The sequence below is a fragment of the Poecile atricapillus genome, chromosome 4 (genome assembly GCF_030490865.1).
Source record: "Poecile atricapillus isolate bPoeAtr1 chromosome 4, bPoeAtr1.hap1, whole genome shotgun sequence".
NCBI lineage: Eukaryota > Metazoa > Chordata > Aves > Passeriformes > Paridae > Poecile > Poecile atricapillus.
The window spans coordinates 15,800,851-15,815,495 of NC_081252.1; the positions used below are offsets into that span (position 1 = coordinate 15,800,851).

General features: G+C 38.5%; 1 protein-coding gene across 1 annotated transcript in view; it reads right to left on the reverse strand.

Annotated features, from left to right (window-relative positions):
- The window catches only part of INPP4B (inositol polyphosphate-4-phosphatase type II B), a 309,603-nt gene that overhangs the window by 65,404 nt on the left and 229,554 nt on the right, over positions 1-14,645 (reverse strand). Inside the window, exons 16-17 of the mRNA XM_058837251.1 lie at positions 10,267-10,444; positions 3,437-3,649 (exon numbers count right to left, since the gene is read on the reverse strand). Of these exons, the coding sequence (XP_058693234.1) occupies positions 3,437-3,649; positions 10,267-10,444 (391 nt within the window). The remainder of the gene's footprint in view (positions 1-3,436; positions 3,650-10,266; positions 10,445-14,645) is intronic.

The window sequence follows — 14,645 nt, forward strand, 5'->3', positions numbered from 1 at the left end:
TCACATTTTTCTAAGAGGGCTGTTGAAATTCTACAGTTTGGCAGTAAAAACTTTCAAGTAAAAATGCAATTTCCAATCAGTAAAAATCAAGAGGCTTTCTATGACTCTTCATGAGAAAAAAAAAATCCGTTTCATATTGTCATCCTTTACTATTTTTAGAATATTTTCGCGTGGCCTAGCACACTTTCCATTGACCTTTCATCTCCTTAAGCAGCCTATTTTCAATATTTGTCCAAGAACAATCTCACAAGTGATCACTTTACAACATGTGCCAGATTAAAGGACAAAATACAGTCTATGCAGCCTCTTAAGTAAGCATTCTTATAAACCTTCTGTGTAAAGTGAAGGATCAGGTGAAATATTTCTTGATACATTGAAATACTAAGACCCTAGATTCCTAAGCAGGATACTTTCCTCCTGGTCACAGGTTTCCCACTAGTTGCTAGAGCAATGTGGATGATAAGTTTGTGGTATGGAAGAGTGAGAGAAACAAGATCTCTGTCTCCCTCTCACTGCTGCTTCTTTAAGTACAAAAGTCAAGGCAATGTCAGGGAAGGCGAAAATCTGTAATAGGGCTTGACCCCCTTGAGACAAAGCAGTGCCACATATATATCTTCTTCTTCCAAACTTTAGAAACCATCTGGAATGTTATGGAGTCCTGGCTCACATAGCTAGGTGTTGCTAGTTAGAAATGACCATTGTCACACTTCTATTGTCACCTCTACTGTGGCACTGGCAAACAGACATGCACACTGAAAGATCTCCATGGAAAGCTAGGCCTTGGCGTCAGTGAAAGCTGGGAACTTCTCCTAGGACAATTAAACATGAACCTGTAAAATAATTCTCTTCTACTCATCTAATTGAAAAAAATGTAATTAATTTCCATTTAATCTGAAAGTATCATTAAAAATTAGGACAGCTTCCTCATTTCAGAGAGCAGGAATGGATACTTTTTTTATACCTAAACTGCACCTAACTGGATGTATTCCTTCTAAACACTGACAGCCAGTGCAGTCCCAGAGGGTGTCTGTTTTTAAAGGCTTCTCAGTCTTTCTGAATTCACCAGAGCTGCTCAGTCATTTCTTGTCCCACCATATACACCACTACAGTTGTGTGCTTTACTTGTGCCAGATATGACACAGCATCTGCACTTCCCAGCACCCTGACGATGCTGTGTCTCCTTGTGAGTGGATACTCAGATATTTCCTTAAGGTCCTTTTGAGCTCTGTTCAGAGATAAAGGAAATTTCTGAAGTAATGTGCATGATTAATACCCCCTTGTGCTGTGGCACATGGAATAGAATATTTCACACACATATTTGTCTTTCAGCCCCATGTCTGAACACCACATCAGCATTTGTACAGGCCTTACTGGAAATGCCATTTTATCTGCTCTTTGTAGCTCCAGCCCCATTAACCAGTCAGAAGTGTAGAGCAGTCAGCTCCAAGTGGCAATGTGCCCACCTTTTCTTGTATTATACATGAAAACTTGCTTTGTGCCCTCCTACAGGGAGGTTCTAGAATCAGCTGGTGAGAGGAGAAGAGAATATCTACCCAGAGACAATGTAAAACTCTCAAGTTAAACACTTTTCCTTTGGCAATGATGCTTTCCTGATGCTTGTGCAATATAAATAGCTCAATCCATACTGCTGCCAGTAACAGTGGGAATAGTCTTCACATTTCTGTGATGACCATAAGGTAACACAGTCATATAAAGTGGGTGGAACAGGGTCAGCTGAAAGAGTTGTTTAATGATTTAGAGTTCAGGCAAAAACAAAATTCCAGTTGCAAAATGTAGCACTAGTACTTGGTAACAGTGAGAAAAAAACCCCACAATAGCAACAGAGGATAGAGCATTTTGCATGCAAAGCAATGTATCTCAAAGATTTTCCTTCACATTTGAGTTTCACAGTGGTTAAGTGTTTTTTTCAAATTTTATATGCATTTCATATGCATTTTTTCTTTCTCTTTCTATCATGATAGTGACAATTTGATTATTAAAACTCAGATTATTTATCACCGCTGCTGACAGAAAGAGCTGAAGTCCATCCAAAGTCTAATTGTTCAAATTCAGGAAAAATCAAAATTTCTCCAAGATTTATCCTCTCTCAAGTTTGACAGTGACTCTGACTCAGTTTAACTCAGAAAACAGTGAAAGATACACTTAATTTTGAATCAAGAGAATCCTACTGATTCAGCCAAAAAAATAAATACTGCTTAAAGCGACCCACTTATGCAATTTAATAGGTGAGGACCTATTATCTGGCACTTGCCAGATTTTTTTTTATCAGTAATGCAATACAGCAGAGCTATCTTCTCTTCAGAGATGAAAAATTGCAGTACTAAATTAAAATACAGATTCTACAAAGTGCCACTTCTTCCAGTGTAAACTTCTCTCTTTTATGAAAACTATTGTGTTATTTAAATTTCTGAATGTTTCAATAGCTGAAAACAAACATTTGGCTTTAGTTCAAGGAAAGAATCACAAGGAAAGAATTCCAGTCCCTCAGATTGTTGAGAAAACAAGAAAAAGTGAATTAAAGGCTCTAAAACCGGAGGACAAATAAAAGAATGAGGTATTTATTGTTTAAATCTCTTGACAATTTAATACATGGACCTGGAAATAACTGCCTTTCTTCTAGAAGAAATATATTCTTCTTCCTTTATTTTTCGTGTGGATGAAAATTACAGTTCAGGTGTAATACAATAGCTCAAACAAGTTATTAATTATTTACAATAGAGATTAATATGCTGACATTCTTTACGTTTATGAGAATACAGTGATGAACTCCAAGTATGAGCCTGGTCTGAATAAAAATAGTTTGAGTACATATGTAACAAAGAAACAGATCTGTTATGAAGACATCTACCAAAATAATTGATTTCTAATATCTCAGCTATATAAATAATACATATGTATAAAAGATATGCTAAGAATGTTAAAATCTAAAAGTTATCTTTAATTCTTTTACACAACCTTGGACACCCTCTAAGAACAGAGTCTAAGGGCAAAGGGCTCTGTTTTGCTGAGGGTTACTTCAGGTGTATATTAAATGGTTACAGCCTGAGGGCTGGAGAGGGGTGTTGCAGGGAATGGGGAAGAAAAGAACATTTCCCTCTGAACTGCATATGCTGTTCTTTAAATCTGCCAAGCTAGCAAAACCAACCCAAGTAAGAACAAAGAAAGACTATTTTTCGTCTGGGCAAGAAGATACTCATCTTCACTGTAATATGCACACCCAGGCAGTCTCAGAGCAGCACACTGTACTTAGGGGAATCCTTCAAATTTAGCTTCAAAATCTGCAATGCATCTGAAAAATACGATTTTACAGTTTTGCACCCCTTTCCCCCCTTCAATGATATGTGACAAGGACACTTAGTGCTTGAGCTTGTAGGGTTTTTCATTGAACACTGTCCAAGGGTTTATGGCTACTTACCCACTCTTCCTCATCGTACTCAGAATGATGGGGTATAGAGTCCTGCCTTTTAATCTGAGAAGGATGATCCTGGTGCTGTGCATCAGCGCCTTCTTCTGCACTGTTCCTAGGCACAGCTGGTTTCTTGAGGACACAGCCAGGGCGGGCTGTGTACAGTGCTAAAAGGGCACTTCTGACTAGCTGGTCCTTGAATGCATGCACAAATAACTCTGTCTAGAAAAAAAACAAATTAATAAAAAGGTTAGACGAAAGAATGCAGTAGTACTGTAGCAAAGGTATGTAACACTGAATTACCCTTAGGCAGAGTGGGTATTTGTTTCAGGCCTGCCTGGGAAGCAGAAAACAAAGTAGGCCAACAGATAATAAGGAACATTTCGAGGGTTTTAGGGATATCATCACATTCTACAATCCAAATGTTCTAAGGATTAACACAAGAGTATATTATCTATCATAGAGATCATCTTTTCACATTTTAGTCAAATTCCAAATTTTGCCTCAGAGGCAAGCCTCAGCAAGAACCAGTTCCAAGAGTAACCAGCCCTAGCACCAATAATTTCTGAGTGACAATTAACCAGGTTAATAATCTCCCTAAATAAAACCCACCACTCTACACTGCTGAAACAGCAGTATCTGCAAAAGCAGTGTTTCCAGAGATAAATTTCATTACCTGTAGGTATCAATCCAGATATCTGGGTAGGTGACACCTGATTTCAAGCTTTATTTTATGTATATTTTACAGAAAGGAAACTCCAAAGTAGTTTTCTCGGGTCTTCTGAAGATGCTATTCAATCTCTGTATTATTTTCTATGTTGGCTGGAATTTTACTATATTTTTAAAATCCTTCAACCTCCCTGCATTATTCATCTCCCTTTCACCTCAACGAGAAAAGTAAAATGCTTTCTGCATATGGGCTTCACCATGTCCAGACTTTCATTGTGCAACAGCACTTGTTGTTGCCACCAGTGTGCCACACATGCCCATCTCCTCTGTCTCAAACACGGGGCCCAATCTCCCCTGGGAGACTTGGCTTATTTACTCCATCAGCTGGCAGAATGTACAGAACAGGAGCAGGATGAGGTGCAAAGATGCTTCCTTTCACTACAGGGAGTAACAACTAACAAAGTCACAGCAACAAATTGGGAGAGTCCTAATTTTGGTTACTTCAACAAAATTGAACAGAATTCATCTGTCAGAGCAGGGAGAGAGGGCACACCCTGCTGCCATAGCACATCCCACACATCCCACCCAGAGCTCCCCTCCCCAGATAGAAGTCCTGGTTCACAGGAGATGATGAAAATTTCTTTCACAGCACAATTATCTGAATTCATTTCTCCCAGGTCAGTGGGATTTAGTTCCCTTCCTACTTTCCCAGAACACAGTGGATTGCCATGTGCAGGCAGATGCAGGTGCTGAAGTGTCTTTGTGCACACAATCTTAATTAAACAGGGATGTGGGAAGGTATGTAGGTAAGAATCAGAGGATCCAACTAAACAAGCAGGAAATGCTAGAAAAGGTTGCCCAGCTAAGCTTTGCTCAGCCCTTATGTACTCCTTATGCAAAAGCCGGAGAAATGGTAGAAAAAAAAACCCAAACCAAACAAGTTTCAAGTGTCAGCATCTCCCTGGAACTCCTGAGAAGACTCCTGAAGACTTTCTCCCAGTTTGTCTACTTCTATTCTTATCCTATCCCTTTTTCACACTACCTGCTCCTCTTTTGTATACATCCACTCCTACTCAATTTCTTTTTCTTGCCTTCCTGTCTCAAAACCCTCTCAAAAGTTTACAGATATTTAAGACAAAAAGACTTTAAAAATTTGATGGTTTTCTTTAGGCTCCAATTGCTGGGTTAGGTACTTGAATGAGAAGTTTCTGTTTTTCTCCATTCTCATTATGTTTAGGAAAAAATATTTTCTGAATGGTTGCACATGGAAAGGCTGAAAACTTTTACTGCAAATAAATCTCTACATTTTTAAAAATAAGAACCTCAGGCACATGTAAGATAAATTGTTAATTTTTTAACCAAAATCAGACCTGACTTGGGATTCTTTAGACTTGGCAACACTACTCATCTCCCTGGTAATTTTACCAGACCCATTCCTTCTCCTCCTTACCAACTTGGTGCCTGAGGGAAAGGGTGCTTTTTAACAGTTTTCTTATATGCAGCCCCTCAGGACTGTCTCCTTGTAGTCCTGCATTGCTCTGCAGGACAAATTCAGTTTTTTACATTTCCAACCTCCAGATGGTGCAAGCTTGGAGAATGAATCAGTCTTTGGGGAACAGTGCTATCAAACCCTACCATTCTTTGCTTTACCATGGCAAAATGAGATTTGAGGAGTTGTGTGGTAACAGCAAAGCTCCTCCTCAAGACTTTTCTATAGTTCCATATCAAGAGAGTTGAAACTCCATTACTTGTCTATTCTTAAAAACGGCAGTATCATAGTTTTGCTGAGGTTTTATACTTATCTTCCCCACAATGTCTGTTTGAAATCTGGATCAGTAACGGCATAATCAAAAATACTTTACATTTCAGAAAATTGTGAGTATTGGATAACTTGATATAAAGAATGTCCACTATGCCTGCAATGTATATTAGGTAATGATCTGAAAAGTTTAAGTAATATAATTGAATAGAAATATTTTATAGGGAAAATCAATTTTTAAAATAAAATCAGTACAGAAGTGAGACTCCATTTTTTCATGCAGAAACTAAAATGATTCTGTAATTAAATTCCATTCAGAGATCCCACTGGTTTAATAGCAGTCTACATTTTAACCTCATTTTCTAATAGCTCAGTACAGCCAAATTTTCAGAACATCACTATTTATAAAAATGCATTGAAATCATAATACCAGTCTATACAAAGAAATGAAAACTTTGCAAATTCTTTTAGTTACTCTACTAAAGAGTATTTCTGCAAAAAAAGATAGGCATAGCTGGAAAATGAATTTATCAAGCCTTTGCAAGCTGCAAATGCTGATACACTTGTTGACAGCTGAAGGCTTCCTTAATCAATTAACAAAAAGTGATGATTAAAGGTTAGTCTCAGGAAAACACTACAGTAAATTGAAAATTATATATGGAGAAGTAAAACCATACTTAATATGAGAAAATAAGCTCCATTTAAGATGCAGCAGTGGAATTATTTGATTTAATTTTCCACTTTCAGTCCATGCAGCCAGTCCTTCCATTTCCAACATGAACACTTAAATTCATATAATTCACATTATTGATAGTTCAGATTTACTCACTGCTACCTAATAATTATAGAAAGAATTATTATATATATCAAATTATATGTTTTTTAATAAACTTTTAGAATTGAATCACCGGGCAAATAATTTTTATGATTTGTTCAAACAGCTTTTTTATTTCCAAATTTCTATCAAGTTAAAATATAAGAACTCTTTTATATATATATATATATATATATATATATATATATATATATATATAAATATATATATATATATATATATATATAAAGTATAGGACAGGTGGAATAGCAGAAGCACTACATACGCCTCAGGAATACAATTAGGTATCATGTAATTATATTCAGCACAGCATGTGCTACTCTATCGTAAATATAAGCAGGAGCATTCTGATAGTCTTGGTTCTCCAGTACACTACCAGATTATACAGATAGATTATTTTAAGACATCAATATAAGGCTTTGAATTAACTATGAGGGATCTAATTTCAGTATTGTGTGGGTTCACTGAGTTTAGGGTTTTGAAGAACTTCCCTTCCTTGAAGTTGTTTCTTGGTCCTTCCTCCCCATCTCTCTTCCCCTCTTTACAAGCAGCTGTCCCACCACACTTAACTTCTTCAGCAATACATCTTATTTCTTCATTATCCATCTTTTCCTAAGAGTAAATTTTGTAAGAGACAGGGAAGCAGGTATTGAATCACTCCTGCTGCAGTTGGTCAGACAACTGGATTAATCTCTTCCAAGCAAAAGGTAGATGCTAGACAGACATCCACAGAGTACATCGCCTGAGACTCCTTCTAGGAACCTAAGCTCATGTACTAACAGCAATTTAATCCTGGCCCTGAAAAGTTGATATGAACATACACAACTAAGTCACCAGCTATAAATGTAAAATATCTATGACTTTTGCAAACTGAATGAATTGTCTTTTTTTTGGCCCTTTGCTATAGCTAGAGTCTCCAGCTTACCATGGTTCAAGCACTATTTTAGTACCATGGCTGCCTGCAGCCCCTCTGAAATCATCCCCTCTTCCTGCCTAGAGGCAAATGGCCAGAGCAAACACACATATTCCTTAGAAACCACACTTTGGATCTTCAGAACAAACACTTGTTTGTCTGATTTGCTTTACCTGTTGTCGTGGTTTTAAACTAGTAACTAAAAAAATTACTTATTTCTTGCTGTGAGATATGGATTAGAACAAGAGCAAAACAGGCTTAAAACTTAAAAGGAATAAAGACAGTTTATTAACAAACTACAAGAATAAGAACACCAGAATAAACTTCCAGAAAACTCTTTTATCTCTCACTACTTGACTATTCTTTTGTACACATGACAACATAGAGACAAAAAACTTTAGAACTTTGGTGGTTAAAAACCAGTCCCAATTCTTGCTACAGTCTTTTTATCAGTCTTTGTAGGGAAACAGAAGTCTCTTTCTGCTAACCTATGGAGTTTCTCATAAGAAAACTATTTCTGTTATAGTTTTTTATTGCTCTGATGTCAGCTGCCCGGAAATCTGTCATCAGTTCTTCTCTTCTCATTTCACATTACTCTGAGGTGTGTATGGGCCATGAGTTTAGGGATGTCATTTTTATGGATGAGTTATTCAAAGGCAAAAGTCTTCTTCATCTGTCTCTGTGAGCTTTCCTGGAAAACAGTTTTCTCATTGCCCCCAAGGCCTCAAAATCTTTGCTCTACCCAGTTCCAGCAACTCACTGTATCACAAGTATTCTCTCTTTTGCTCAACATCCACACTTTGAACACTCTATTCCTTCTCACTACCCTGTCATGAATTAAAGGAGTCTTTTTAAAGTACTATTGTCCATCTCCATAGCTTTAACAGAAAAATATTTCAGCTGTAAAGCATCTCCTTATTCTCTCTTTCCTATTTAAAACTTAACTCTTTTCCTCACTGTTTTTGGTGGTTTTATGATGTCTTCTTCATGTTGATTGTCTCTCTCCTTCTCTGTCTCTCTGTGAAAAAGGAGTTTTATCCAGGTAGTAAAAGAATTAAAAGCTTTAGAAAAGCTGCAAGAGTTCATGGTGTCAGGTTTCAGTCCAGCAGCAGAAACTGAAAACTAAACCAGGCTGCCAGCTCTGCTTTCCTTTCCTCCCCCCCCCCCCCCCCCCCGCCCCCACTTTCGTTCTCTGTGGCCTTATCTGGCCGAGGGAGAGGAAGGGAGCATGGAGGAGGCTAGGACAGAGCCTTGCTACTTTCTCAAAAAACAGAAACAAAAGAAAGACAAGAGACCTCTGACTGTACTTCTTAAGGAGGTGTTCACAGGTTGAATTCACTTTTTAATGGTCAAAACTGCTGTCAATTTTAGAAATGACTGATAATTGGTCAGGAGAAAAGACTCCCATCAGTCACCAGCAGCTTCAACTTCCTTAGGTCTCAAAACCACCTTAAAGGTAAAGCTACCCCATGACACCTGTGCACATAGATTTCTTTGAACAAACCACTAACAGAGCAGCTCCACTTGTTCTATGCATAAAAAGCTAAAAATGCCCTCCTACATGCAAAGGTACACTGTAATTGCTACAACCCCCCTCCCTAAATTCCTCTATTTCATTTCCAGGCTGAATTCAGCTTTCTTCCATTATCCCTGACATCCACAGTGACTCCAGCGTTCTCAGAGTTACTGTGGATTTACACATCTGCAACTGAGAACAATGTTTCTCTCGCCCATTGCTCCTCTGCAATGCCTTCACAGCAAGTAGCCGAGCTCAATATTCAGATTTGGAACTCTCTCACTGAATGAGGAACTACTGGGATAATGGTGCTCAACAGACCACAAGGGCTGTCACTTCCCAGTAGCTGAAGATATATTGAAATGGTTATTGATCACGTTATTAAGCCATACTGAGATCACATTACTGAAGGGGTGACCCATGGAACAATGATAAACTCTTCACAACCTCTCAGGTCATAGCTATAGTGCTTCATATTTTTATAGGATAGCATATGCTGGGAAGTACTACAGGCTTCAGCTAATCTCTATTATCAGCCTGTGAGACAGACGGGCAATAACGTCTTCCCTAATTAGACCTAAAGGAATTATGATGAGGAAGAGCCTATAGTTACAGATGGATATAATAGGAGAAAGAGGATTAAAATTTGAGATCTCCTGGAGTCAACTTCCCAGCTTCTCCTTCCAGGCTGCATCACCATTTCTGATCATGCTGTTATTATAAACCTTACACTCAAATCTGGGGTGAACTACCTCCCATAAGCAGCAGCTTGAAAAATAACAGAAAGAGAACAGAAAATAATGATTCCTCATACTACAAAATTATAAATTTATATATTTTGATAAACTCCAGTATGTGGCCACTAGAGGATAAAGAAGATAAAGAAGATACATTAAATTAAATTAATTATACTTTTAAATAAAGGCAATCTCTATAGATTTAATTACTTTTCAATATAGAAAGCCTACATAAATGCAAAATAATATAATTTTTCTAATAACAACATTCTGATGCTTATTTTAGCTAAGTTTATTTAAGATTTCCTGATGCTGTGAAAGTCAATTTATGTAGAAACCCCCCTTACCCCCCAGCAGTTAGAGAGACTTGGTTATTCCATTTTCCATTCCAGTGAAGATTTGAATCTTACTTTTTCTGAAAGCATCTTTAAAGAATTCTTCAAGCTGTCCGGAGAACGTTGGCTTGCAGAACTAAGCAGCAGGTCTGCATGGCTTGTTATAAGAGGTTGCAGATGATTGATGTTGCTGAGAACTTCTTTTGCCTTGGCTGTGTTTTCAGGTGAATAGTAAATACACTGGTATCCAGTACTGTGATAACAGAGAGTCACATGATATCAAATTAATTTCTGCCATTAACAGCAATGCTTACAGTGCTAAAAATCTTACCACTACTTTTGCAAAAAAAATGCTAGATGCCTGAACTTCAATAAACCACTGAAATGTTCCTGCATTTAAGGGTAAAAACAAACTTTTCCTTGAACAGTAGTAAAACAGACTGCCCACCACCACATGCTCCAAGTAGTTCAGTACAAAATTCCTTTGAGTGACTGACCTCAACATAAAACCCCCATATTTTAATGTGTTTCTTTTAAACACTGTAATTCTAGAGATAGAAAATATTTGACAAAGTCAGGTAATAATACCAAAAAGCATAAGGCTCCTTATTTTTCCAAGTGAACTCCCCAACAGAGTACTAACTACCTCACTAAATCTTTCAAAATGGGCCATTAATGTTTAATTGATCAGTGGCCCACAATGTGGTTTGATTAGCCTCAGTGATATCCAGGAAGTGATGACAAACAGAGTTATCACAAATAAAAAACAGGTGTGTGGTGACACAGCAATGGGGTGTGGGAGTTAATTACTTCAAAACCACAAAAATGCACACTGCAAACATTCTACTTTCAACTGCTCAAACTACTGCAATTCTTTTGCAGGACTTCTTCTCCTATTCCTCTTTCCTCTTCCCCCCTTACTAATTATGCAATATCCTCTTATACCACAGTTCCCAAATACCATTTCAGACAGCATGCACACACCCACAGGCCTGTAGCACACAACTCTTCACCTGAACTTCTTATACAAAACTCTTCCTTTTATAAAGACCTGCTTCAGTCTTTCAGAGAAACTAACCAAAATCTTTAGCAGCTTCAGATTAACACACGAAAAAAAGAAACTAAGCACCTTCTGGCACATCACCAATGCCAGAAAAATGTCCATACTACTCCCAGATGGTTCTGTTTGTATCTCCCTTCTCTCCTCTTGTGTGTTTTTGTCATAAGTACTTCAGTCTCTTCAACCCACTGATTTATTTCTTAATTTTGCATACCAAGACCTAAATATTGACACTTGTTCAATCCTCTGAACTTCAAGCATTGCGTTTCATTTCATTCAGTCCTTTTCCAGATCTCTTCACTCACCCACTTCCCCTTTGTGTCTTCTATTGAAGTAAATTCCAGTTCCTTCTCATTAGTTTTCTACAAATGAGAAATTGAATCTTGGTAGGTCCCTTCCAATTCAGCATTTGCTATGATTTTGGCAAATAAGGATAGCTTCAAGCAGTCCGAAAACTAAGGCTCTTGCTTACATATTTTGCTGAGTTACAGTCCTAAATTCCCCAATACCCATTCTATTTTTCTGCTATTTTTTATCCTATTGGTCTTTCACCAATGTTTTCATTCTCAGATACAATTCTTTGTAGAGTCAGTCAGGATGAATGCATTCTAAGTGAGCAAAGCTCAGCCATGCTACCAGCCACATCTAAATTATGACGCACCTCCAACTTACATGAGCTACTAGACTCATGTCTAGTAGAAGTCATAATTCTGAGTATTTCAGCAAAATTAATCATATAAACTAATTCTCTCCTAATGAATTAGGCCGAAAAAAAAAAAAAAAAGGAAAAAGAAAAAAGAAAAAACAAACACATGAACAAAACAAAAACAAACAACCAAAAAACCCTCAAAAAATCTCTGTCCCTCTGAGCAATGTGGAAACTGCCACAGTCCTACCTTCGGGATGGACATACTGTTAGTGAAATGGACTTCCAGAGCCAGACCTAGCACTACATTCACTGGAACACTCAAGCTACCAGGTTCAGTAGACAGGGCAGGGACAAAGATTAACATTGTATGTTGACTGCAGTGAAGACATAGCCTTAAAAGTCTTGATACTTCTCTAATTCCCCGTAAGGCTTCTCCCTCCCTTTATCAGTCTTTCTTGCAGGCTGAATCTAGCTAATGCTGTTATCAAGCTCACCATGCACATACTCCTTTCTGGGATTTCCCTCAGTCTTTAAATCCCAGATAATTTTCACTGATCTTGAACAGTTCTAAGCTTCACCTATTATATTCACTGAATTTATTATTATATATAATATATATAATATTATATATAATAAAATAATATATAATAATATATTATAATATATAATATATCATATATCATATACATATACATATTTATTATTATATTCACTGAATATTGCAGCAGAAAAGCTACAGACACTGCTGTAAGAAAGAGGGGAGAGTGACACTGAAACTGTGGGCAGTTCTCATTGCAAGTAAAAGGAATTAATGAAGAGAGAATGACTCTTCAGAATGAAGTATATTACCAGGCTTCATTATTTGGCTAATTTAAACATTTCTGGAACCCCATAAAGCATAACAGCTTAAAATAGTTTGTTTCCCTCATAATCTGAGGGCAGCTTCCTCCATCCCCCTAGGAAAATGTGTAATTATTTTTCAGAAACAACATGTTGGGGACTATTTGAAGTTTCTAACTGTTGTCTTCACACTGTTGCATCTATGACTAGCTGAGGTTTTCTGTGGCCTTACCCTTCATGAAAAGACATTACGACTTACAAGTCAGTGATGTTCTCTCATCTACAACTGCTTTTAAAGCTTACAGCTGCATATAGCTCTGGTATGTAAGTACTATTAGTTAGAAGAGGCAGTTGCCAATAGAACTTACAGAGAAACTTTTCACAGGTGTCCTAAGGCATGAACTAGATGAAATTTTTGCATTAGGGTAAAGGCCACACGGGTAGGTCCAGTGCAGAATATCAGCAGCATAACGACAGTCTATCTCTGGTATGTAAATTATGACTCACGTACCTCTTGAATAACTCTATAATACTGCCTCCTGGGTTAAGTTTCAAAGCTTTGACTAAGCATATAGAATCACACTTGATAATTTCCACATACTGGCACCATCATTAACTATTAACACATGACTGTCAGCAATCATTTCAGTTTTTAAATTACTTTAAGGACATTCTTGTGTAATTTGATGTCTTTGGAATGGTTTTATATCCTGTATCTATTTTTGGTTTTGTTTTTATTTTGTGTTTTGTTTTGTTTTGTGTTACTGACTCCCCTGGCTCTGGGAGTATCATGATGGCTGATGGACAGCCTGGGATCATCCAGGGCTCAGGGGCCAGGGCTACTCTTCTTGTGGAGGGATTGATACAGCTGCCATGCTGCACAGTGCCTCTGATGGGATGTCCTGTTGCCCTATGCTTTTTGACTGTTTCTTTCTTTTCTTTTTCCTTTGGCACTGTGACTGAAGCTTGCAAGCTTGCTTCTCTGCTCCTCTGCTTGCTTGGGAGTGCAGGCCTGCTGCATGCTAGACCAGAAGCCCTCCCTGCTGGTCCATTCCCTCTGCACAGTGGCCCAGCCCTGGGATCAGTCACTGCTGGTGAGCTGTTCAAGCAATCTGCTGCCCAGCCTCTGTTTTCTGTCACTGCTTCAGGGCTTTTTTGCTACATTTGAACTCAATACCCCTTATCCACTCAACCCTCAGGGCTCCTGGCACAGCTTTGGAGTATTTGCTACATTTTGTTTTGTCACCTCAGGTGTGCTCGCCTCTCCTGTTCCACGCTGCTGCTCTGAGGTTCCTGCTGTAGTCCATTACAAGACCCAGAGGGGCACTGAGACCAGCTCCTTCTTGTGGGGACACCTCCTCACTATGAGGAAAAAGTGTCTTGCCTAAGGATAAGCTCTCTGGGGGAGTGCCACAGTCCCTTTGCTGGCCGATTCTTCGGCCCCCACACATTTGCAAAGGAAAGTCCCTTCTCTCCCCTCTCCTGCCAGCCCATCCGCCATGACCGTGTGGAGAGGCTGCTGAGCTCGCGCCACAGCGCCCCCTGCCGGCGCGGGGGAATCATCGCGCCCGGCCGGGAGCCACCAGCGCCCCTGCTGGCTGTGCCCGGAACTGCACCGAAGGGGAAAGTGCCTGACAGCCCAGAGAAGGCTGCGGTTGGGTTTCTGGCTCTGCTCTCTTTGTTGTGCTGCTGCTGTTGTTTGTTTGTTTGCATTGTTATACACACTTCTAAAGAACTGTTATTCCTTTTCTCATATCTTTGCATGAAAGCCTTGTAATTTCAAAGTTACAATAATTTGGAAGGAAGGGGGTCATATTTTCCATTCCGAGGCAAGTTCTTACCTTCCTTGGCAGACACCTGTCTTTCAAACCAAGACATTTGAATAAATATTGAATTGGATACATT